Source organism: Chiloscyllium plagiosum, unplaced genomic scaffold (assembly GCF_037043375.1).
Source record: "Chiloscyllium plagiosum isolate Xiang-an unplaced genomic scaffold, Cpla_swu_hap1 HiC_scaffold_31, whole genome shotgun sequence".
Classification (NCBI taxonomy): Eukaryota; Metazoa; Chordata; class Chondrichthyes; order Orectolobiformes; family Hemiscylliidae; genus Chiloscyllium; species Chiloscyllium plagiosum.
The window spans coordinates 23,119,031-23,146,627 of record NW_028270169.1 but is presented as its reverse complement, the minus strand read 5'-3'; the positions used below and the strand labels follow the sequence as shown (position 1 = coordinate 23,146,627).

General features: G+C 39.9%; 1 protein-coding gene across 1 annotated transcript in view; it reads left to right on the top strand.

Annotated features, from left to right (window-relative positions):
• The window catches only part of LOC122564007 (transmembrane and immunoglobulin domain-containing protein 1), a 31,531-nt gene extending 8,140 nt beyond the window's left edge, over positions 1–23,391 (top strand). Inside the window, exons 3-6 of the mRNA XM_043718429.2 lie at positions 6,886–7,170; positions 8,372–8,475; positions 16,483–16,548; positions 16,635–23,391. Of these exons, the coding sequence (XP_043574364.1) occupies positions 6,886–7,170; positions 8,372–8,475; positions 16,483–16,536 (443 nt within the window). The 3' untranslated portion in view covers positions 16,537–16,548; positions 16,635–23,391. The remainder of the gene's footprint in view (positions 1–6,885; positions 7,171–8,371; positions 8,476–16,482; positions 16,549–16,634) is intronic.
• The last annotated feature ends 4,206 nt before the right edge of the window (positions 23,392–27,597 follow it).

The window sequence follows — 27,597 nt, the reverse complement described above, 5'->3', positions numbered from 1 at the left end:
CCACAGCTACCTAGATTACACCTCCTCCCACCCTGCCCCCTGTAAAAATGTCATCCCATATTCCCAATTCCTTTGCCTCCGCCGCATCTGCTCCGAGGAGGACCAATTCCAATACCGAACAACCCAGATGGCTTCCTTCTTCAAAGACCACAATTTCCCCTCAGACGTGGTTGACGATACTCTCCACCACATCTCCTCCACTCCCCCCTCCTCCGCCCTTGAACCCCACCCCTCCAATCGCCACCAGGACAGAACCCCACTGGTCCTCACCTACCACCCCACCAACCTCCAGATACATTGTATCATCCTTTGTCATTTCCACCACCTCCAAACAGACCCACCACCAAAGATATATTTCCCTCCCCTCCCCTATCAGCGTTCCAGAAAGACCACTCCCTCCGCGACTCTCTCGTCAGGTCCACACCCCCCACCAACCCAACCTCCTCTCCTGGCACCTTCCCCTGCAACCGCAAGAAATGCAAAACTTGCGTCCACACCTCCCCCCTCACTTCCCTCCAAAGCGCCAAGGGATCCTTCCATGTCCGTCACAAATTCACCTGCACCTCCACACACATCATTTACTGCATCCACTGCACCCGATGTGGCCTCCTCTACATTGGGTAGACAGGCCGCCTACTTGCGGAACGTTTCAAAGAACACCTCTGGGACACCCTCACCAACCAACCCAACCGCCCTGTGGCTGAACACTTTAACTCCCCCTCCCATTCCACCAAGGACATGCAGGTCCTTGGCCTCCTCCATCGCCAGACCATGGCAACATGACGCCTGGAGGAAGAGCGCCTCATCTTCCGTCTCAGAACCCTCCAACCACAAGGGATGAATGCAGATTTCTCCAGCTTCCTCATTTTCCCTCCCCCCCCACCTTATCTCAGTCCCAACCCTCAGACTCAGCACCACCTTCTTGACCTGCAATCTTCTTCCCAACCTCTCCGCCCCCACCCCCTCTCCGGCCTATCACCCTCACCTTAACCTCCTTCCACCTATCGCATTCCCACGTCCCTCCCACAAGTTCCTCCTCCCAACCTTTTATCTTAGCCTGTTTGGCACACCTTCCTCATTCCTGAAGAAGGGCTTATGCCCAAAACTTCGATTCTCCTGCTCCTTGGATGCTGCCTGACCTGCTGCGCTTTTCCAGCAACACATTTTTCAGCTCTGATCTCCAGCATCTGCAGTCTTCACTTTTTCCCATAATTGAACTAACATGCATCAAGAAAGAAAATCAGATTTGCCTAAATGTTGGTGTTACTTTATTCTATGGCAGTAGTTGACAACACAAATTGAACATCATAACGAATCAGTTAACAAATAATTTGAAATTTCATTGAGTCAACATTGATATCATGACAGACAATCACTGGATTAGACTAGAGGCATGTTATCCACGTTTAGTAATTAGAATTAAAAATTGCAATAAAGGTATTGGTAAGGTACACATGTAGAAAATGAGTTTGATGCCAAGTCTTAAGCAAATTAGCTGTGAAGAGCAACTGAATAAAATTAAATCTTGGGGAAGTGGAGAAAATATATCTCAAAGTTTTCCAAGATGTGAATGAAATTAATAGGCTGTAAAAAAATGAGAATGTTTTCATAAACTACTTATAGAAAAAATATAGTGGACTGATGATTATAATTAAGTAAAATTATGAGCAAATTAAAATACATACAATCACAACTCCATATTGAAAATTAGCTTTAATCAATTGTATTGATCTTACCCAGGCATTTGTACACTGGGAGAAGAGGCAAGTTTACTTATGGCAGGAGTTCATGGCCCGTGTGGTCTATTCAGGGTTTAAGCTACATTGCATATTCTGAATGGGAGGTAAATCGCAATATTAAGCTTAGTGTGATGGTACCAGCAATCCCAATATGGCCATCCCAATAGATTCTAGCAATAGTCAAGGACGTTGGATAACTAATTAACTCAGATTGACAAAATGAATTATCTTCTAATTAAATTCTGTTCTAAAATAATGCTTTAATTTATGATATTATCCACTCTACAATAAACTGTACAGATTAAAAGAGTCTTTTTCATTATGATGATGCTAGGGATGTTACTGATTTATTCAGACCCTGTATGAATTGATATCAATGGATACTTATGGTCAAAATCTTTCCAGTTCTGCAAATTTCCTCAGGTTAGCCAAAGTTAATTTCAGAGTTTAAAAAAAATCTATCAGTGATTCATTGTTCACTTGAGGGTGTCTGCCTTTAACATTGAGGCAGCATTTGACTGCACATGGCTGAGTCTCAGTAAAATTGGAGCAAATGGAAATCAGGAAAACGTCGTTCCACTGGTTGGAGTCATACTTATCCCAAAGGAAGACAGTTGTGTTTGTGGGAATTCAGTCATCTAAGCCCCAGGATATCTCTGCAGAAGTTCCTTCGGGTAGTGTTGTACGTATCTTCAGCTGCTTCATTAATAACCTTTCTGGCTAAGTTTGCAGATGGTAGGTAGAGGAACAGTTCGTATTGAGGAGGTGGGAGGCTGCAGAAGGATTTGGACAGGTTTGGAGAGTGGGCAAAGAAGTGGCAGATGGAGTACAACATGGGAAAGTGTGAGGCTATGCACTTTGGTAGGAAGAATACAGGCAGTGACTATTTTCTAAATGGGGAGTAAATTAAGAAGTCTGAAGTGCAAAAAGACTTGGGAGTTCTAGTCCAGGAGTCTCTCAAGGTAAACATAAAGGGTTGAGTCCATAGTTAGGAAGGCAAATGCAATGATGGAATTTTTTTTGAGAGGATTTGAATATAAAAGCAGGGATGTACATCTGAGGCTCTATAAGGCTGTGGCCAGGTCACATTTGGAGCATTGTGTGCAGTTTTGGGCCCCATATCTCAGGAAGGATGTACTAGTCCTGGAGTGTGTTCAGAGGAGGTTCAACGAGAATGGTCCCAGCAATGAAAAGTTTAACATATGAGGAACATTTGAAGACTCTGGGTTTATACTTGATTGAGTTTAGAAGGATGAAGGGGGATCTAATTGAAACATACAGAACACTGAATGGTCTGGACAGAGTAGATGTTGGGAGGAGAGAATAGGAGCTGAGGGTAAAGCCTTAGAATAAAGGAGAAAGGAGATAAGGAGAAACTTCTTCAGCCAGAGAGTGGTGAATCTATGGAATTCATTGCCACAGAAGGCTGTGGAGGCCAGGTCATTGAATATATTTAAAACAGAGATCGATAAGTTCTTGATTGTCAAAAGGAACAAAAGTTACGGGGAGAAAGTGGGAGAATGGGTTTGAGAAACTTACCAGCCGTGATTTAATGGTAGAGCAGACTCGATGGGCTGAATGGCCTTATTTTTGCTCTTATGTCTTGTGGTCTTATCTATCATAAGGTCAGAGGTGAGGATAAAAATAAAATTAGAAAAAAGCCACAATTATAGGAGCACCTCTTTCTTCTGATTCCCCTAATCAGCACCACTCTGTTTGTCAATATTACCCTCTGCTAAGTTGCACCGAGATGCTTAACTTTTAATGCTTCTGAATTAAAAGAACTAGCTGACCCCCAGTTAGAGGAAAACCAGATTCAGCGGCTGTTCTTACTTATCTAACTTAGACCACTCTTCCAGTGGGGATCTTGCAAAATCCTGCTTAAGTGTGACTCATTTAGAATTGAAAACGTAAATCTCAGTTCAATTTCTGTTTCACTTCTTCTTGACATTGACTGGTATAACCTTCGATGAAGCCCCTCACTATCAATATCCTGGTAGTTACCATTCATTAGAAACTAAACTGGACCAGCCATATGCAAACATATGCTGAAAATGTGTTGCTGGAAAAGCGCAGCAGGTCAGGCAGCATCCAAGGAACAGGAGAATCGACGTTTCGGGCATAAGTCCTTCTTCAGGCTTATGCTCAAAACGTCGATTCTCCTGTTCCTTGGATGCTGCCTGACCTGCTGCGCTTTTCCAGCAACACATTTTCAGCTCTGATCTCCAGCATCTGCAGTCCTCACTTTCTCCCCATATACATACATATGACTGGTCAGAGGTATTTTGTGGTGAATAACTCACTCCTTATCTCCTTAAAGCCTGTCCACCAGCTACGAGTCAGGACAATGGAATGCTGTCCAATTGCCTGCATGATTGCAAGTCTAAAAATACTCAAGAAGTTTGATATCATTCAGGACAAATCAGCCCATTCAATTGGCAACATATTCCCTCTGTTCGTCACATAAGATATACTGTCATAACTCGCCAAGGCTCCTTCAACAGCATCTTCCAAACCCACAGCTTTTATCACCAAAAAGGACAAGACTAACAGATGTCTGTCACATCCAAATGGCACACTCCTCTAAAAGTCACCTACCATCCTGCAATTTGTCCAAATCACCATTCATCCACCATCACTAGGTCAAAATCTAGGAACTCACTCCATAACAGTTTACATATCAGCGCCTGCTCAAACACACACACACACAAACACAAACACACAGGAACATTCACAGGTGTATACACACACACACACACACACACACACACAGACACACAGACAGACATACACACAGGCACACAGACTGAAAGTGTTCCAAAAGGCAACTCACTCCCACCTCCTCCAAGATAAGTAGGGATGCGCAAAAATGCTGCCCAAGCAAATGGTGCTCACATCCTATGAACAACTTTATCAGAAAATAGGGTTGTGTGCTGTTGTTGTCTACTGAATATCCAATATGCAGCTTAGAAACAACATGAGCCCTTTGTTATTTAATGTCCAGAAAAACACTTTGCTATCTACAATGTGGGATCATTTGAATAGCCATTTTAATGTGATGGAAATATGAAGATATAAAGTAGGAGCAGCACTGAGGCAGTTCTGCCATTCAGTAAGGTAATAGGCGATCTGATCATGGCCACAAATCTTTCCTACCTACCACTGATAACCTATGACTTCCCTGTTCATCAAGAATACATCTATCTCTGCCTTAAAAATATTAAATGACTCTGCCTTCTCTGTTCTTGGGGTATTCCACATTAATGTTGGAAATGCCAATTTATTTAAGGCTCAATGAGGAAACTTCCAGAGGTGGTTGAGAGCAGATAATAATATTGCCTTTGTAGTTATGATGTGCATTCTTCTAGCTCCCCTCCTTCTCTCCCTACCTCTCCCTCACCTTTCGTGGTCTGCATTGCCCTAGCAGAAATTTAATATAGTTTGATAAATTGGAAACAACGGTGTTTTAGTGGTGGTGGATGAAAAAAAAATCTGTTTGGTTGTGTTTGAATAAAAGATATAAAAAAAGACCTGCATTCTTCTCCAGTGGTGACTTGAGTTCTGCAAAGGGAAAGGTATTTGTGCTAAACTATAGACTGACATAAAACCTCTGTAATTCTCTGGAATTCTCTCTTGCTGCCTAGTTCAAAAAAATGGATATTGATTTATTAAAGAATGTTGACCTTTTGAAAGAAAAAATTATCATCACATTCATTGCAAATGAGAGATCCCTTATTTTTAAACTATTCCCCTACGTCTAGCCTCTCCCATGAGTGAAACGTCCTTATATCATCCAGCCACGCAAGTCTCAGGACCTCATTAGTTTCATTCTTCCAAATGAAATTCCCTGTCCAACTTTTCCTCACAGGATAACTCTTCCCAATCCCACGAATTAGTTGAGTGAACATTCTCTAAATTGCTTACAAAACAATTATGGTATTTGTTATAGACTGCAGCTCCCTCCCCACCACCACCCCCTACCCCCCACATCCCCGCTGCCCCACCCCCACATCCAGGAATTAGTCGATTGAACCTTCGCTAAACTGTTTGCAATACAATTAAACTATTTAATAAGAAGAAATTTAGGTTACTTACAGTGTGGAAACAGGCCCTTCGGCCCAACAAGTCCACACCAACCCTCCGAAGAGCAACCCCTAACACTACGGGCAACTTAGCATGGCCAATTCACCTAAGCTGCACATCTTTGGACTGTGGGAGGAAACCGGAGCACCTGGAGGAAACCCACACAGACGCAGGGAGAATGTGCAAACTCCACACAGACAGTTGCCCAAGGTGGGAATTGAACCCAGGTCTCTGGTGATGTGAGGCAGCAGTGCTCACCACTGTGACACCATGGAGTCCAAAAATGAATACAGTGCTTTAAAAATGATCTCACCAATATGCTATACAACTGTAGCAAAACATCTCAACTTCTATATTCCATTCCTTTACAGTTAGCACTAATATTCCCTTTGCTTTTTCTATAAAATTGCATACTAGCTTTTTCTCACCTCATTTAATTAACACACTGTGTTTCTATTCATCTTGTCAAAGTGGAAAAGTTTGCATTTTCCTGCACCATATTCCACCAATAATATATTTGCCCACTTACTTGACCTATCTATATCTCTTTGGAGTCTCTGTACCTCCATTTCACAGTTTACTCTTCTGCCTATCTTTGTGTTACCAGCAAATATAGAAACAATATGTTTGGTCTCCCCATCCAGGTCATTGATAAAGATTGTAAATAGTTGAGGCCCCAGCCCCAATCCCTGTGATACATGACTCGTTCCAAATTGCTAACCTAAAAGATATTATTTATGCCTACTGTCTGTTTCCTCCTACCTGACCAATCTTCTATCCATGGTACTATACTCCTACACTATTAGCTCATATGTACATGATGGCCATTGATGTGGCATCTTGTCAAATGCCTTCTGGAAATTTAAGTACAATAGAATCTAAAATACAATCTAAATACACATCCACTGGGTTTCCTTTTACTAAACTATGTTGACTGGGCCTGTTTCCTTTTACTAAACTATGTTGACTGGGCCTGTTTTTCTATTTAAAAATAGTTCATAAAGTGACAAGTTATGAATGGCTTCATACTTGTGATGAGAATTCTGTTCTTAAATTGTTTCAGTTATGCCGATTTTGAACAGGGATGGTGATGGTCAAATAGACGTGTATGCAGGAAACAATGTAAAGCTACAATGCAATGTGAAGTCTAATCCACCAGCTGCGATGTCCTGGCACAAAGATAACAGTGCCCTAAAGATGGTGACAGGCAAACACAGTGTGTACTGGGACAGTGGTGTTTTTACTCTATCCATTAAAAAGGTAGAGAACACAGACAATGGGACGTATGTCTGTGTGGCTGACTCTGCACTTGGAAGCAACAATTTGACCTTCCATCTAAATGTGAAAGGTAGGAATGATTAAAGATTGTAGTCTGAATAAAAAGCAAATTAAAATAAGCAAATATATTAACTCCTTTTTTGCATTCTATTTTAATACATGTTGCCTTGTGTTTATTCCAAATATAAATAATTATTTTTCTTTTCTAAAATACTGGCTTTTCTCCCTTGGCAGTTACAGAATATAAAATATACATAGAATATAGAATACGCAGATGTTGTCAATATTAGAAATGGATAAATTAAAAATGCTTGCTATTGGTCAATAGTCAACTGCTTCTAAGGAAGAAAGGTCGCTGGACGCAAAACTCTACTTTCTCTCCACAAATGCTGCCAGTCTTGCTGAGTTCCTCCAGCAATTTCTGCTTTTGTTTTCAAGGATGTATTGGCAGAATATTATTCATGAGGTGTCAGAAATGGCTGAGCTGAGGTATCAGATGTGGCTCTGTTTGGAGCACTTTCACTTGAAATGAAAGATTCTGGCTTCAAGTCCCATCCCTGAACATGAGCACAATAATCTTGTTTGACACATCACTTCAATGCTGAGGGGAGTGCTGCACCATTGAAGGTGGTGGCTTTCAGATGAGATACTGGAGATTTTGAGGGGAGATGGAGTAAGAAGTGGTAGTGTTGTGGGTCCAATAAACCAAATGCTCTCAGTACATGGGTTCAAAGCCTACTATGGTGTATATTTTGCATTCAATAAAAATCTGCAATAAGAAGCTAATGACAACCATGTGACCACTGTCAATTGTCTCAAAAACCTATCTAGTTTCCTAATGTCCTGAAGGGAAGGAAATCTACATCTTGTCTTGCCTACATGACTCCAGACCCACGGCAATATGGTTGATTTCTAACTGGCTGTGGACAATAAATGCTGGGCCAATGAACAAATAACAACCAATGCCTCTCAGGTGGACATTAAGCTTCCAAAGCAATATTTTGAATAGAATTGGGGAAGATATCCCTGGTGTCATGGTCAATATCTGAAGTGAATGATCTTGATCTTTATCATATTGCTACTTGTGGAAACTTGTGTGTGAATTAACTGCTGTATTTCCAACTTTACAGCAGGGCCTAAACCTCAGGTGTATATCATTGGCAGTAAAGTTCTTTGAGATCATCCATCCATCCACCAATAAAGCCATCTTTAAGTACTTTGTTATGAATTGCTGCAGCCTGTAAAACCATAATTGTTATTTTATTTGGCAGATAAACCGTATGTAGTACCATTTGAACCAATTGTTGCTGGGCTGACAGTTGTTTTGCTGACTGCTTTTTTCGGAATCTTTTCACGGCGAAAAATAATTATTCAGGTGAGTATGTGAAAAATGGAAACTTCTGGAACAAATGCTGAAGAGGAGTTAGAAAAATGCAGACCAAGATATGGAGTGGTCTGTGTTCTGAGATAAAGCTGTAGCATTCAGAATAATGGAGAAAAATTCCAGTACAGTGAATGTTTATCATGCCATCGAGGTGAAAGAATCAATTAAAAATATCAAGAATCTATCTACTCCTGCCTTAAAACTATGCAATGCACTTCCATGACTCTAAGAGTGTCTACTCAACTCCTTATTTTTAAACAGTTGCTGTACCACCCACTAAGCATGGCAGAAAATTTCAGAGCTGGAGCATTCAGAAAAAAGTGAACATGTAAGCAGTGTGATCAGTCATAATTACTGCCAAACTACCCCTCTCTAGGACTGAAATGTAATTTTACAAGTGTGGAGTCCCATTTCTTCAGGTTTTATTTACACTGGAGATTTTTAAAAATGTTTTTTCTCTGTTTTATCCTTCAACCCTATGGTCCTTCCCTTATCTTTAATTCTGATTATGATATTTCAGTTAAGTCTAATTTACGTCATTATTTCATTCTCCCTGAATTAAATATTGCAGTGCTCAGAGAAGATTCTTCAGTTTATTAAAAAGCCTCCTAGTGCTTATCTATGGACACCCAGATCCCCTGTAAAGAGTGCAGTACTAGGTCAGATACTTGATGGCAGCAAGGAACCAGTCAAAGATCCATGGGTAGCAGTCAGAGAAGTAGGTGGCGGTGTGAAACTTTATTAATGGCTGTAAAAATCCAGGTATTTGAGTTCTCGTATTTCACTAAGGTACTGCTTTTTTTAAATCCTTGGACTGATATCATTAAATTCCACCAGCAGTTATGTGCTGTAGTAAAAGCAGAAGTCCACAAAGCTTGATGTGGGAATCTAGTTGTAGATTTAATTAGCAAAACCAGTGGCTCTCTGCTTCAATATATGGCCTGGAAGACAAAAGAGAATGATTTCTTTCACCACTAGACATGTCAACTAAAATGACATCCAAAGAGGCTACATGATGGCTTTTCCTGACAAATATATTCATGGGGAGGCAGAGAGTGAGAGGGTATATGCATAATATGTGATCAGAAAACCATGAACTACCACAAAGGGAGAGGTTCTTTTGAATGTAATAGCAGAATCTCATCAATTCCTGTTGTTACTCCCTTTCCAAGCTGGCTGCGATCTGGGAAAGCCTGCAAGAGGATTAGATTTAAGGACTGTACCCAGCAGCTGGAAAAGATAGGGGATTAGTGAAGGGAGTGTATTGAGATTGAAATAGTGAGGCTGTGAGAGTATAAGGCAGTAGGAGTATACTTAAGAGGGAAATCAGGAGGGCAAAAAGGGACATAAGATAGCTTTGGCAAATGGGTTAAAGAGAATCCAAAGGGATTTTATAAATACATTAAGGATAAAAGGATTACTAGGGAGAAAATAGGGTCTCTCAAAGATCAGCAAGGCAGCCTATGTGTGGAAACGCAGGAGATGATGGAGATACTAAACAAGTTTTTTGCATCGGTGTTTACTGTGGAGAAGGACATGGAAGATATAGAATGTGGGAAATAAATGGTGACATCTTGAAAAATATCTATATTACAGAGGAGGAGGTGCTGGATGTCTTGAAATGCATAAAGGTGGATAAATCCCCAGGACCTGACCAGGTGTACCCTAGAACTCTGTGGGAAGCTAGGGAAGTGATTGCTGGACCCCTTACTGAATTATTTGTATCATTGATAGTCACAAGTGAGGTGCCGGAAGATTGGAGTTGGCTAACGTGGTGCCACTATTTAAACAAGATGGTAAGGACAAGCCAGGGAACTATAGACCAGTGAGGCTGACATCAGTGGTGGGCAAGTTGTTGGAGGGAATCCTGAGGGATAGGATGTACATGTATTTGGAAGGGCAAGGACTGATTAGGGATAGTCAACATGCTTTGTTGTGGGAAACCATGTCTCACAAACTTGATTGAGTTTTTTGAAGAAGTAACAAAGAGGATTCATGAGGCCAGAGCGATAGACGTGAGCTATATGAACTTCAATAAGACATTTGACCAGGTTCCTCATGGGAGACTGGTTAGCAAGGTTAGATCTCATGGAATAGAGGGAGAGCTAGCCATTGGATGCAGAACTGGCTCATAGGTAGAAGACAGGGTGGTAGTTTGAGGGTTGTTTTTCAGACTGGTGGCCTGTGACCAGTGGTGTGCAACAACGATCAGTGCTGGATCCACTACTTTTCATCACTTATATAAATGATTTGGATGTAAGCATAAGAGGTATAGTTAGTAAATTTGCAGATGATACCAAATTGGAGGTATAGTGGACAGCGAAAAAGGTTACCTCAGAGTACAACAGGATTTTGATCAGATAGGCCAATCGGCAGAGGAGTGACAGATGGAGTTTAATTTAGATAAATGCAACATACTGCATTTTGGAAAAGCAAGTCAGAGCAAGACTTATACATTTAATGTAAGGTCCTGGGCAGTGTTGCTGAACAAAGAGACCTTGGAATGCAGGTTCATAGTTCCTTGAAAATAGAGTTGCAGGTAGATAGGTTAGTGAAAAAGCCGTTTGGTATGCATTCCCTTTTTGGTCAGTCCATTGAGTATAGGACTTAGGAGGTCATGTTGCAGCTGTACAGGGCGGTGTTATGGTCACTTTTGGAATATTGCGTGCAATTCTGGTTTCCTTTCTATTGGAAGAATGTTGAGGAACTTGAAAGGGTTCAGAAAAGATTTACAAGGATGTTGCCAGGGTAGGAGGATTTGAGCTATAGGGAGAGGCTGAATAGATTGGGGCTGTTTTCCCTGGACCGTCAGAGACTTAAAGATGACCTTATAGAGGTTTACAAAATCATGAGGGGCATGGATAAGATAAATAGACAAAGTTTTTTTTTTCCCGGGGGTGGGGAGTCCAGCACTAGAGGGCATAGATTTAGGGTGAGAAGGGAAAGATATAAAAGGAACCTATGGGATAACTTTTTCACACAGAGGGTGGTACGTGTATGGAATGAGCTGCCAGAGGAAGTGGTAGATGCTGGTACAATTGCAACATTTAAAAGGCATCTGGATGGGTATATGAATAGAAAAGGTTTAGAGGGATATGGGCTAAGTGCTGGCAAATGGGACTAGATTAGATTAGGATACCTGGTCGGCATGGACGCGTTGGACTGAAGGGTCTGTGTTGTACATCTCTATGTCTCTATGGTGATGAGGCAGAGTGTTTGGGGGTTGGGGTGGGGGGGGTGGGTACAATTGGTGGAGTTGGGATTACTCGAGGAAGGAGGGAATTGAGTCTCTGAAGGAAAGGTGCTAAGATCTGATGGGAGGGTTTGACTGAACAAAGGTAGGGAAAGATCACAGTGAAATGTTTGCTTGAGGGACTGGCAATATGCACTCATCTTTCTCCTTCTCCACATACCAGACTGGAAAATGACTTATCTACTAAGATTTGGCAACATCTACTTCCCTTCAAGTTGTTAGGAAATCTAGACCACAACAATTGATGTCAGATACCTCTGAGGAAAATAGCCTTGTTAAACATTACACTCAGACTCTCCCAAACTCAGTATAGTCAAACTGAACATCAACACATTTGTGATGGATCAGGTTCAGATTTCAAATTTTTACCTCATTAATCTCCAATATCTGTTACATTTTGTTCTGAAGAAGGGTCACTGGACCTGAAATGTTAACTCTAATTTCACTCCACATATGCTGTCAGACCTGCTGAGATTTTCCAGCAATTTCTGGGGTTTTTCCTGTTATATTCTTGCATTTTCCTAATGCAAAAATTACCCATCTCACAAAGTACATGTAAATGACATAGGCTCAGTTTCTTTGAAGATCTGAAGTAGGTTTACTGATCAAGCAGATTGATTACAGAATTTGGAGTTACAGTAAAACATAATTACACAGCCTTATATTTGCGCGATGCAATCCTCACCTCGTCCACCTCCTTGTTCCTGGCTCATGAGCATGCCCAACTCTTCAAGTTGCATCATTGCCCCACCCTAACCCTGACCTTCTCCAGCAAACATAGAAAAGTCACAATTCCTGCCCTAATCCTAAACAAACATAGAAACTGATAGCTGAATCCCAATGGACTGTACAATGGGGGTCTTGAATGATAGAAGAATCCAGCTTACATTAGACATCCCTACTGAAATACTCGTAAAATAATTGAGATGGGGATTTTTTTCATTTCAGAAAAGTAGTCATTCCAGGAAGAAACAGGGATATTTTAAATGTTTCTAACAATTCCTATATTATATTATAGAACATGACATGAAATGAAGCATGATAACTTCCTGCTATTACAATATGTTTTATGAGCACCTAGCCCTAAGGTGTGGTTTACATACTATTCTAAACTGTCTTTCAGCCTGGTTTATAAAGTACAAAACTGGTTCTACATTTTTATGGTAGAATTTATAACAAACTGTGCACTGTGACTATTGGAAAAGTTTAACACATTAAAATATATCTTTGCTATTGTGAGCAATAAAGCTCATCCAAATCCCACAGTTGCAATACCTCCATGTTTTCAATGTTTTCTTGATGCTTCAGTATTATGGATACATTTTAATGTCTAAGGTGTGTTTTGTTTTGCATCTTATAAATGTAATCAGCTTTACTGAGGAGCATAGGTCAAGTGTGGCTTTTGTTCTCAACAAATATGGAACCATTTGGCACAATGTTAAGATGGTAAAAATGGACTTTGGGATTTACATTTGTAAAACTGAAAAAGGAATAATCCTCTCTCTCAAATATATTTAAAAGATGTACCCCAGCTCTGAAGGAAAATGAACAAAATGGTTTGAATGCTAAGAAGTGCAGAATATTTGAAACTATCAATTGGAATAAACTTTATCTTTACTTTGTTACTACGGTTGGGTCATTAAAATGACTCAATTCCTACCCCTTGTCACAAGTTTGGAATTTGTTCAGGTGATTACCTTTCAGAAGTCACATAAAAACCTGCAATTCAACAGTGTATCCAGCTACGCATTGGAGTTGTTGCAAAACTCTGAATATAAAAGAACTTAAGGAATGTTTTATGATGATGGCCAGTGGTGTTCCATAGGGATTGGTTCTGGGTCCTCTTTTGTTGGTTATTTATATAAATGATTTGGATGAGAATATAGAAGGCACAGTTAGTCTGTTTGCTGTCAAGACCAAAATTGGTGGCATAGTGGACAGTGAAGAAGGTTTACTAAGATTACAAAGGGATCTTGATCAAATGGGACATTGGGCTGAAAAATGGCAGATGGAGTTCAATCTGGTTAAATGCAAGGTATTGCATTTTGGTACAACAAACAAGGGTGGGGCTTATACAATTAATGGTAGGGCCTTGTGTAGTGTTATGGAACAGGGGGACCTAAGGGTGCAGGTACACAATTCTTTGAAGTTTGCATCACGTATAGACAGGATGGTTAAAAAGACTTTTGGCACGCTTGCCTTCATTGCTCAGTCCTTTGAGTATCGGAGTTAGGAAGTTATGTTGATGTTGAACTGGACATTAGTGAGGCCTCTTCTGGATTATTGTGTCCAGTTCTGGTGGCCTAGTTAAAGGAAGGATATTATCAAGCTGGAGAGGGTTCAGAAAAGATTTACCAGGATATTGTCAGGTATGGAAGTTATGAATTATAAAGAAAGGCTGGATAGTCAGGAACTTTTTTCACTGGAGGGTGGGAGGTTGAGAGGTGAGCTGATAGAAGTTTATAAAATAAGGAGGGGTATATATAGAGCTGAAGGTATTTGTCTTTTCCCTAAGATGGTGGATTTCAAGACAAGGGGGCACACTTTTAAGGTGAGAGGACAGAGATATAAAAAAGACATGAGGCAAATTGTTTACACAGAGGGTGGTTTGCTTGTGGAATGAACTTCCTGAGAAAGTGGTGAATGTGAGTACAATTACGTTTAAAAGACATTTGGATAGATATATAAATAGGAAAGGTTGGAGGGTTATGGGCCAGGAGCAGGCAGGTGGGACTAGTTTAGTTTGGGATTGTGTTCGGCATAGACTGCTTGGACCAAAGGGTTTTTTTCTGTGCTGTATGGCTCAATGACTCTATGTCTCTGTAAAGAGGTATAGTTGAAATCTGGCTGAAGAATGATTCAGCAAAATCAGTGCCAAAGCTGTCTGAGGTACGCACTTAATTATTATTTGGAAGAATTTATTTGTAACATGTGAGATTCAAACACAGGATTTTTCTATGATATTCTGAATATTACATAGGATTAATAATTTATACCAGATACCCCACTCTGGGAGCTACAGTGTCAATTATGTTACACTCCCAGCAATGGGGATTTGCATTGTGTCGAGCAATGCACTTAAAGTTCATGAACTTAAGGTCGCTTTGTTACTTATAGTCTTATTAAGTTAAATGTAACTAACATCTATTGCTCAAGATTAACTCAGAGCCAAAATAATCCATGGATCTTGCTCAAAGCTGTTGAAATGCACACATTTATTGCATTTATAAAAGAAGATTAGGATCAAAGATCCTCCTCATCTCAACATGTTCGCAAATCCAACATGATGAGAAGGAAATTTGTTTTTTGATGAAAGGTAAATGCATCAGATTTTTTTTTGCTGACAATTTAGAATAGTATGACCATAACATCTTTAATTAGGTTATTAATTATCAAGAAATGTATTCTCCCATTGGCAATGGTAAAAATCTCGTAATATCAGAACTGTCTCGAAAATCCTTTTAGGTCATGTTTTCCAGTTAATTTCAAAGTTGACACTTACGGAGACCATGAAAACAATCCATTGCTTTGATGTACAATTATAGAATTTAGAATATCTACAGTGTGGAAATAGGTCCTTCAGCTCAATGAGTCCACACTGATCCTTCGAAGAGTAACTCTCCCAGCGACCTACATTTAACCGCTGACTAATGTGCCCAACCTACACATCCCTGAACATCGTGGACAATTTAGCATGGCCAATTCACCTAACCTGCATATCTATGGATTGTGGGAGGAAACCAGAGCATCCCCACACAGAGAATGTGCAAACTCCACGCAGACAGTTGCCCAATGCTGAAATTGAATCCAGGTAGCTAGCACAGTGAGGCAGCACCACTAACCACTGAGCCATAATGGAAAGTGAGTTTTATGCTGCCCTAACGGAAAGTGAGTTTTATGTTTCAATCATATGTATAAACTGGATATTAACCACAAATTTGTGTCTGTTTGTTATTGTGGGAAAAGATCTCCCACCCTGCCAAGCCACGATAGGCCCACTAAAGCAAAATTGGCCATGGTACCAAAAACACCCAGAATGCCCAAGAAGGCTCACAAACCAAACCACACAGCCCACGCAGACAAAGGAATACACTTCAAGCTCACTAACAATGACAGAGCACCACAGATATCCCAAAGCCGTAAGGGCACTTTCACAACCCAGCAATACCAAAGCCACACAAAGAGCAGGTCAGACTTGGAGGCACCAGTAAGGGGATTGCTCCCAGAGCAACACAATGGAAGCACCTCACCACTTCAGAGAAGACATTAACAACTACCTGTGAAGAGGAATGGAACCAACGATACCGTCAGGATGTTACATCTGATAACTGTTTTCCAATTAGCATCCTTATTACTAGATTGCTCCATTTCCAGATACATTGTATTTTCCCCATTTCTTAATCAGCCTTATTGTGCAGCATTATTATAAAAACTGGTCTCATCCTCAGCTCTTGGAAGAGAAATTCCGATCTACCTGTACAGACTGTCAGTTCTATGTCAGCCTAGTCAGTTTCTCTTCCAGCAATATCACTTGCAATAAATTGTTTGTCAATTTCACTTTGAGCTGCGCTTTGTGATCTCTAACCTATTGGGCAAATTTCTCCGACAGTTATGATGAATGAACTAGTGTTGCAAAGGACTTGTGGGATCCTTCTGTTGTACTTCAGGCAATGTCAAATCAGATTTAGTGAGCAAAATACTGCTACATCCATAGAAAAGTTCACTTGATGGAATTTCTTTTTCAGGCCTGTAAAAAGAAAACCAACAGCAATAGATATATTGAGTATGATACTCAATAGGAAAGCATGACTGTAAGTATAATCTTCTATTAAATTTCATATTTAATTCAAGACAAGCTACACACACATCTTAATTATGTTTTACACATTTATTACAGTGTAGCTTGGCAGAAACTACAAATTCCTCAAAAGAAATTTAATCCAAGATGGAATTTCATTTTCCTGTGGAATGTCAAAGGAACAAAGACAGAGATAATGAAGAAAATCATTAAAGTATAAAGCAGCATAAGAAGAAGAAATGTACTGATTTCACCCTGCCTTTTTGTGCACATATAATTTCAAATACTCCCTCCCTCTCAATTGTTTGCATCAAACTATTTACTTTGATTAACTGTGTCTATAACCTTCTCCATGGCATTGCATATATGAATTAAAAATCAAATATTTTCACAATTTTGTTGTTAGAAGCCATGATTTGCCACACTAAATAAGTTGCTTCTTCAGTAAACTTCGTGATAAATTTTCTGACTTTTTATTTTTATTCATTGACTTGATATTTGCTTTTAACTCATTTCTGTTTTAATTGAGATAAAATATTTTAAGCGTGTTTCTCAGTGCTGTATTTTTAAAAAGGCCAAAAATGTGCCTTGGAAAAAAAATACTTTTAAATATTTTATTTGTTGTTAAAATTTGTGAAATATTGTATACATCTTTAAATTGATCAACTTCCCCAACGAAGATTGTGTGCTTGTCATTTAATTCAATGTTTGACTCTTTTATTGAAAGTATCATCGACCTATTTGTTCATATCCAGTTAGGAAAATCTCTGTATTGTTGCTGTTTCGTAGTTTGATTCACATATTCGCATTCTTGCTTCTGACTTAACATGTCATAGAATCAAACCCCATTCTGGGTCCAGGCAGATAATCTAGGCTGACACTGCAGTATTGTTGAAAGTGTATCTCTTGGGTAACACATTAAGCTGAGTCTTTTGGTTCAGATGGACATTTATAGTCTTATGGAAGAACACAAATTCACCCTATATGTTGCCCAAAGTTCCTCCTTCCATTGCCTAAAATGCCTAAAACTTTCCATTGATCATTCAATCCTTTGCTGCACAGGGAATGTATACCTTGCACAGAATCTTGTGGAACCGATGGCAAACTTAAAAATAAGTGTACTCGGGGAGGGAACTAATAAAAAGAACAAAGAAAGAACAAAGAAAATTTGCAGCCCAGGAACTGGCCCTTCAACCCTCCAAGCCTGAGCCAATCCGAATCCACTGACTAAACCTGTCACCCAATTCCTAAGCATCTGTATACCTCTGCTCCCCACCTATTCATGCATCTGTCCAGAGGCATCTTAAATGAATCTACCGTGCCTGCCTCTACTATCTCTGCTGACAACGCATTTCAGGCACCTACCACCCTCTGTGTAAAGTACTTGCCGCGTGATTCCTCTCACCTTGAAAGTGTGACTTCTCATTATTGAATCCTTCACCCTGGGAAAAAAGCTTATCTCTATCTACCCTGTCTATACCCTTCATGATTTTGTAAACCTCATTCAGGACCCCCTCAATCTCCTTTTTTCTAATGAAAACAATCTAACCTACTCAACCTCTCTTCATAGCTAGCACCTTTCATACCAGGCAACATCCTCATAAACCTTCTCTGCACCCTTTCCAAAGTGTCCACATCGTTTTGGTAATGTGGCAACCAGAACTGTGGCCGAACCAATGTCTTGTACAATTTTAACATGACCTGCCACTCAATGCCCCGTCCGATGAAGGCAAGCATACCATATGCCTTCTTGATCACTCTATCCACCTGTGCAGCAACCTTCAGGGTACAAGTGACTGCACTCCCAGATCTCTCTGCTCATCAACGTTTCCCAAGGTTCTTCCATTTACTGTATAATTCACTCTAAAATTAGACTTCCCAACATGCATCACCTCACATTTGCCTGGATTGAACTCCATCTGCCACTTCTCCACCCAATTCTCCAGACTATCTCTATTCTCCTGTATTCTTTGACAGTCCTCTATGCTTTCTGCTACTCCACCAATCTTCACGTCATTTCCAAACTTGCTGATCACATCAACAGTGCCCTCTTCCAGATCATTTATCTATATCACAGACAACAGTGGTCCCAGCACTGACCCCTGTAGAACACCACTGGTCACCTTTCTCCATTTTGAGAAACTCCTTTCAACTACTACTCTCTGTCTCCTGTTGCTCAACCAGTTCTTTATCCTCCTAGCTAGAACACCCTGCACACCATGTCACTTCACTTTCTCCATTTGTTTACCATGGGGAACCATATCAAATGCCTTACCAAAGTCCATGTATATGACATCTACAGCCCTTCCTTCATCTATCAACTTGGTCACTTCCTCAAAGAACTCTGTGTCGGTAAGGTATGATCTCCCCTGCACAAAACCATGTTGCCTATCACTGATAAGCCCATTCTTTTCCAAATATAAATAGATTTTATCCCTCAGTACCTTCTCCAGTAACTTGCCCACCACTGACGTCAGGCTCTCTGGTCTGTAGTTGCCCGGAAAATCCCTATTACCCTTCTTGTACAGGGGGATAACATGAGCAACCCTCCAGTCCTCCGGCACCTCACCTGTGTTTAATGATACTACAAAGATATCTGTCAGGGCCCCAGCTATTTCCTCTCTCGCCTCCCTCAGCAACCTGGTATATATCCCATCTGGTCCTGGGGATTTGTCCACCTTAATAATCTCTAGCTTACCCAACACATCTTCCCTATTTACGTCAACGTGATCCAGAGGAATCAAACTTCTATCTCTAATCTCAACATTCATCATGTCCCTCTCCTTAGTGAACACTGAAGCAAAGTAATCATTCAGAATCTCATCCATTTTCTCAGGTTCGACACACAGTCTTCCTTCCGTATCCTTTAGTGGACCAATCCTTTCTCTAGTTACCCGCTTGCTTCTTATATAAGAATAAAAGGCTTTGGGATTCTCCTTAATTGAACCAGAAAGTGTTTTCTCTCATGGATTTGAAGATATTAACTTTGGCAATGTAATGATTATAAGGAGGTCAGGTTGGTGGACCTCACAGAATACGAGTTCCCTCAATCGACCAGAATAACAGCCCCAATCAGGGAGTCCTGGCAGACAGATGTAAACAGGAGTTCAGAGATTCTGTTCACCCTAGGAGATGGCTCTGAGCTAGCTGGGTCAGTGTCATGTACCATGAACATGTAAATAAAGGGTGACTTGATGATGGGATACCAGCCTTCATGGAGTTATTTCACTGACCAGTTAAGTAGATAAACATTTACCTGGTTTTATCTGTCCCTACATGTGATCTGGGACTGGTAAATTGTTCTCACTTGTTAGGGGATCATATATTGGAGCACAAAATAAATGTACAAAATATCTAAGGGTACAATATTTGAATGCATGGAGAATTTGCAATAAGGTAAATGAAATAACAGTGCTGACAGTGGTACATGCGTATAATATGATTGTGAATACAAACATGGCTGCAGGATGATCAAAGCTGGGATCAGAATGCCCAAGGGTATCATGCAAAATGGAAACAGAGGTGGGATGGTGTTAGTAAAAGATGCAATCAATGCACTAGTGAGAAGGAGTATTGGTGCAGGAAATCTAGATGTGGAATCAGTCTTGGTGGAGTTAAGAAGAAATGAAAAACATCAGAGGAAGATGTCTTTTCCCTCCTAGTGATAATGGTAAGGTAGGGGATGGCATTAAGCAGGAAATTAGAGATGCATGTAACAAGGGTGCAACAGTAATTAATTAAGCTACATATAGACTAGGTAAAGAACATTTACATTAATAATATGGTGGAGGAATTTTTTGAGTACATACAAAATGGAATTTAGACCAGTATGTTGAAAAATCAACTCAGGGCAAGTTATCCTAGATTTGGTTTTCTGCAATGAGAAGGGGTGAATTAATAGTCTTGTTTTGATATGTCCTGGATGAAAACTTGTACATAACATAATAGAATTCTTCGTTGGGATAGAAAGTGAAGTACTCCAATCCAAAACCAGGATCCTAAATCTAAACAAAGGAAAAGATGAAGGTATGAGCTGTGAATTGCATCAGAGAGACTGTATAAGTTCATTAAAAGGCCTGACAGTGGACATGCAATGGTTAATATTTAAGGAATGAATGCATGGACTACAGCAGTTATACATTTCTTTTGGATGAAAGAACACAACAGGAAAAGTGGTGCAATCATGATTAACAAAAAAATTAAGGGTCGCATCAGATCCAAACAGGAGTCAAATAATGTTGTTAGAAAAAGTAGCAAGCCTGAGGATGGGGTGCAGTTTAGAATTCAGTGAAGGAGAATTAACGGGTTGATTAAGAGGAGAAAAGTGCAAACTTGCAAAGAATGTAAAAACAGATTGTAAGAGCATCAATGACGGTGTAAAAAGAATAAAGATTAGTGAAGAAAGATATAGGCCTTATACAGTCTGAGGCAACTGCTTAAATAATGGAGAACAAGGAAATGGCAGAGCAATTAAACAACTACTTTTGTTCTATCTTCACAGAAGAAGATTCAAAAAATGTTTCAGAAGGGCTGAAGAAGTACGGATCTTTTGGGAAGGAGGAATTGAAGGAAATTAGTATTAGTAAACAAAAAGTGGTAGAAAAATTAGTGGAATTGAAAGGCAATAAATCCTTGGTATTAATCATCTACAATGGAGATGGCCTTGGAAATATTGGATGTATTGGTTGTCATCTTCCAAAATTATGGAACAGTCCTGGCAGATTGGAGGGTCACATAACTAGCCCCACTGTTTAAAAAAGGAGAAAGTGAGAGAAGTGGAACATAGAGGTCAGATGAGCTAACATCATTAGTAGGACAAAAGGTAAAGTCTATATAAAGGATGTGATAGCACACACTGGAAACACTAGTAGTAACATACAAAATCAGCATGGATTTATAAAAGGGAAATTGCATTTGACAAATCTTCTGGAGATTTTTTGAGGTTATACAGCAAACTTCACCAGCACCTTATGAACCAGCTCTCTTGATAAACTGGTAAAAATTATATGCCTCCAACACTAGAAGTTTAGTATATTACCTTGATCTGTATGACATCCTAGTAGTCAGCTGAGTGCGCAAGTGAGAAGGGTCTCTGCCAGAAGGTTTTATTTAAGGTAAAGTTGCATTGTTATTAATGTTTTTTTATGTTGTGAATAAAGTATAATAGTGATGTGTATACCACCCGCATTACACTTCTATTACTTAGTGTGTGTTTTTAAATTGATTATGTGGACTTTTTCATCAACTGGGATATTTGATCAACTCTCACACTCCTGGTCCAATAGGTGTCAGTTAATCAAAAAGGCAAAAGTGAGGACTGCAGTTGCTGGAAACCAGAGTCTAGATTAGAGTGGTGCTGGAAAAGCACAGCAGGTCAGGCAGCATCCGAGGATCAGGAGGAGCAGTCAGTTAATCAAAAGTTTGCTCTAACTAGTGGAGTAGATGAGGGAGAAGCATTGGATGTAGTGTATAAGGATTTTCGGAAAACCTTTGATACAATGCCACAAAATTGGTGATTGTGCAAAATCAAGGTACGTGGTAATGTATTGACATGGATTGAGAATTGGTTAGCAGACAGGAAACAGAAAGTAGGAATAAATGGGTCATTTCAGAGTGGGAGGTGGTAACAAGTGAGATAACATGTGACACTGAGACCAAAAATTGGAGTTGCATTTCAAAGTCAACCACTCATAATAATAAATTATAATAAGTAAAATTCTCTAAACAAGGAACCAAAATTTAGTAATTTTCTGCAGCAGGTTGGTATACCTGAGAGGTCTCCTTGCCATTTCAGAGTTAGTTATGAGTCAATCACATCACTGTGAGCACAGTCATGTATAGTCAAGCTAGGATAACGGGTAGATTTACAACAATCTCACATTGTGCTGTTCATCATTCCTTTTCAATTCCAGACCATAATTTCCCAGCTACTACAATGGATTTGAAGTCATCTCTCAAGATCGTTTTTCTAGGCATCTCTGAATAACTAGTTTACTAATGTTACCACCACACTACTGTTATCATACTCACTTCAAAAAGGAAGTGAGGAAATATGTCAGAGCTGTTAGGAAAGTGCAGTACAATTTGCAGTACGCAGTTCAATACCGGCATCACAAAGGCAGCTTTAATGTAACCACTAAACAACAGAGTCGCAGAGCAGAAGCTGATAGCCAAGTTCAGTACCCATGAGAATGGCCTCAACCAGGATTTTGGGTTCATGTCACACTACAGGTGACTACACTACACTATACACTCTCTCACACACACACTCACACAAGCACACAAACACATATACTCTTACACACGATCACGCACTCATGCAGACCCTCTCTCAGGCACATGCTCTCTCAGACACACACACACACACACACGGTCTCTCTCTCTCTCTCTCTTTCTCCCTCACATGTGCATACACATGCACACACACACACATATCTAAGTCTATAGGGTGAATTTGTATTTGCAGATACATTTTATTTTGTTCAAAAACACACAATCTGTAGGCAGTTAGTCCATGTGACATTTTATAAATTTCTACTTTGGAGACAGAATCAGTCTGACTCAAGACTGGAATACAGACAGACTCTAACTTCAGACCTTCTGAGCTGAGATGTCACCCTTTTTTTATAAAACGTTAAGTTATCTCAGGAATGTTACGAGAAAGATGTTCTGGGATTTACATATAAATGAATCGAAACTTCATCCCCATTCTAAGTGATTAAGATTTAACAGCAATCTAGGTTTGTTAATACATTGCATAAGTTGTATGACATTTTGATCTTTTACTATAAATTCTGGGTTCTATGATCCTGCCCCACTAGCTACCTGATGAATACTTCCAAATAAACCTGTTGGTATATAAACCTGGTGTTGCGTGATTTTTAGCACAGAAAATTGCTGACACTGCTCAGCCTGCAACACCTGGAAGATTGGGAAATGAATACAAGACAGATTGAAAGAAAGTATTTGAGTTTACCCCACCCTTCAGAATGCTTTAAAGGTTTTCACATATAATCAAGTCTTCTGAATCTCAGTCTTGGTTCAATGAATGCATTCCGGTCTAACTGTTTGTTTTGTTGGTGCCTTCAGTCTGATTAGCAAAGTAAAGACAGGAATAGCTTGCTTAATTACCCGCTGGGCTTTCCTTGTCATGCATGTCAGTTGTAGCAAGAGATTGCTCACTGTAGATGAAGGAAGGAAAATTTTTTACATTAATTATTAAGACATGAGCATCATTGACAAGGCCAGCATTTACTGTCTATTTTAAAATACTTTGAGAAAGTGGTACTGAGCTGCCTTCTTAAACAATTAAAAATCTATATGACATCCACAATGTTGTTAGAAGAGGGATTTCAGGATTATAAACCAGCGACAGCAAAGGCACGTGACATGGCTCTAGGTCAGGATGGTTTTTGGGAGACAGAAGCATTGTGGTACTGTTACTGGATTAGTAACCTAGAGAAGTGCTCTGACCTGAAACATTGATTCTCCTGCTCCTCGGATGCTGCCTGACCTGCTGCGCTTTTCCAGCAGCACACTCTCAACTCTGATCTCCAGCATCTGCAGACCACACTGTCTCCCAGTAACCTAGAGACCCAGACTAATAGTCCAGAAACATGAGTTCAAATTTAACTAAAGCAGCTACATGAATTTACCATCAATTCAATACATTGGAAACTACGGGATTGTAATAAAAATCAGTCCACCCACTAATGACACTCTTGCCCAGTTGCCATACATCTGTTTCTTTATTCACAAAAATGTGATTGACTCTGAACTACCTTTTGAAATATGAAAGTGAAGTACACCAAACCGCTAAAGAAAATCATAATTTAGATTATGAAATTTTACTTATAAGGTATTATTTTATGTCTGCTGTAATTTATCCTACTGGATAAACAGAAGAATTCATCATTGAATAACATGTAGAAAGGAATTGGGTTTATACATCCCTGTTAGTTCACTAGGTAGGCCTACCTGATTAGACGGCAATTGAATTTGCTCCAGAATTGTTAAACACACTGAGGATTCCAGTGTGGGTAATTAAGCAAGCTATTCCTGTCTTTACTTTGCTAATCAGACTGAAGGCACCAACAAAACAAACAGTTAGACCGGAATGCATTCATTGAACCAAGACTGAGATTCAGAAGACTTGATTATATGTGAAAACCTTTAAAGCATTCTGAGGGTTGGGGTAAACTCAAACACTTTCTTTCAATATGTCTTGTATTCATTTCCCAATCTTCCAGGTGTTGCAGGCTGAGCAGTGTCAGCAATTTTCTGTGTTAAAAATCACGCAACACCAGGTTTATATACCAACAGTTTTATTTGGAAGTATTCATCAGGTAGCTAGTGGGGCAGGATCATAGAACCCAGAATTTGTTTGACAGAAAACGTCGTTTCTCCGTTTTTATAAATTAGAATGACAATAACAACAACTGCACAGAAAGAAAATAAGCATTGCATTTATTTACATACAAATGTCATATATAATGAATGAAGGTGAATGATATATTTTATGATGGATTTATCTTTAAGTATCATAGCTTGCTTGTGTCTTCCTGTACATTGACAATCAGAATAAACGAATTCATATGTAAAACGGTTGTCTGTTTCTTCAGACTCATCATTTGTACCTCAGTTCTGGATTTTAAAATAAACACAATATACTTGCAGAATGTGGTATTTAAAATTAAGTAATCATGGTTTAGTTTATATTATAGTTGTTATCATTGTAATAAATTTAAAGCAAATGAAGTACTTTTTGATTTCTTCAAGGTACGGCAGCTGATGATCATTTTGCAGACCACGTAGCTGCTTCAGGGCAAAGGGTTGATGATAAATTTGAAAAGTCAACAAGCAGACAAGACATAGAAGTGGATTATTTCAAAGAGGAATTTTAGACCTGCTTCATAAAATGGATATGTCATCCCCTCACAGTTAGATCAAACACATTTGAAACTTTGGTAAATTAAGAGTATAAACCATTTTAGGGGCTGCTAAATTAATATGAACAACTATTCATAAAGTCAATAACTTTACCTAGTGATGCCTATTTCATAAAGGTTGTTTACGGAGTAGTGAAATCATAATTGACTTCAAGTAAAAACAACTGCATTCTTGATCACTGGATTTTATTTTTCTATAAATCATACGTATGATTTACATATTTGATTGACTTAGATGTCCAGCTCGGAAACAGACCCTTTGGCACAACTCGTCCATGCCGACCAGATATCTTAAATTAATCTAGTCCTATTTTTCAGCATTTGGACCAATTCCCTCTAAACCCTTCCAATTCATATATCTGTCCAAATGCCTTCTAAACGTTGTAATCGTACCAGCCTCCACCACTTCCTCTGGCAGCTCATTCCATACACATACCACCCTCTGCGTGAAAAGGTTACCTCTTAGGTCATTTTTAAATCTTTCTCCTCTCCTCTTAAAAGTATGCCCTCTAGTTTTGGACTCCCCCCACCCCCAATCCAGGGAAAAGTCCTTGTCTATTCAGGTCAGGCAGCATCCAGGGAACAGGAGAATCGACGTTTCAGGCATAAGCCCTTTTCCAGCAACACATTTCCAGCTCTGATCTCCAGCATCTGCAGAGCTTTTCCAGCAACACATTTCCAGCTCTGATCTCCAGCATCTGCAGAGCTTTTCCAGCAACACATTTCCAGCTCTGATCTCCAGCATCTGCAGACCTCACTTTCTCCTCCTTGTCTATTCACCCTACCAATGCCCCAGGGAATAAAGCTCCAAGCTATTCAGCCTTTTCCTAAAGCTCAAACCCTCTAACCCTGGAAACATCCTTGTAATTTTTTTGTGAACAGTTTCAAGTTCACAACACCCTTCCTACAGCAGAGAGACCAGAATTGCGCGCAGTATTCCAATAGTGGCCTAACCAATGTCCTGTACAGCCGCAATATGACCTCCCAACTCCTGTAACCAATGCACTGACCAATAAAGGCAAGCATATCACACACCTTCTTCACTATCCTGTCTACCTGCAACTCCAGTTTCAAGGAACTACGAACTTGCACTCCAAGGTCTCTTTGTTCAGCAACACTCCCCAGAATTTTACCATTAAGCATATAGTCCTGCCCTGATTTGCCTTTCCAAAATGCAGCTCCTCATATTTATCTAAATTAAACTCCATCTGCCACTCCTCAGCCCATTGGCCCATCTGATCAAGATCCCATTGTACTCTGAGGTAAACTTCTTCGCTGTCCACTACACCTCCAATTTTGCTATCATTTGCAAACTTACTAACCATACCTCCTACGTTCACATCCAAATCATTTACATTAGTGGCGAAAAGCATTGGACCCAGCACCGATTTATATGGCATACTGCTGGTCACAGGCCTCCAGTCTGAAAAGCAACCCTCCACCACCACCCTCTGCCTTCTACATTCGAGTCAGTTCTGTTTCCAAATGGCTAGTTTTCCCTGTATTCCACAAGACCTCAACTTGCTGACCAGTTTTCCATGAGGAACCTTATCAAGTGCCTTACTTAAGTTCTTATTCACATGGCTTAACAAGCTTAGATAAATACTTATAAATATTTAATAGTACAGCAGCACTTAGAAACTTTGAAAACACAATGTTTTTCATCTTATCCTCATTTGCACTCTGAAATGGGATTGTCTCTTGCATAACCCTGATTTTAATCACTTCACATTTAGTCATGATGTGCCGCTAAACCTGTTGGACTATAACTTGGTGACTTTTAACTTTGTTCACTTTTAGTAGACATGTCTTCAACAATCAAGGGCCCTAAGCTCTGGAATTCTGTGGGGCAGTATGATGGCTCAGTAGTTGGCACTGTTACCTCACAGCGCCAGGGACCTGGGCTCGATTCCAGCCTCGGGTGACTGTCTGTGTGGAGTTTGCACATTCTCCCCATGTCTGCGTGGGTTTTCTCCCATAGTTGAAAGATGTACAAGTCAGGTGGATTGGCAGAGATAAATGTCCCTTAGTGTTCAGGGATATGTAGGTTAGGTGCATTAGTCAGGAGTAAATATAGGGTAGGGGAATGGGTCTGGGTGGGTTACTCTTCAGAG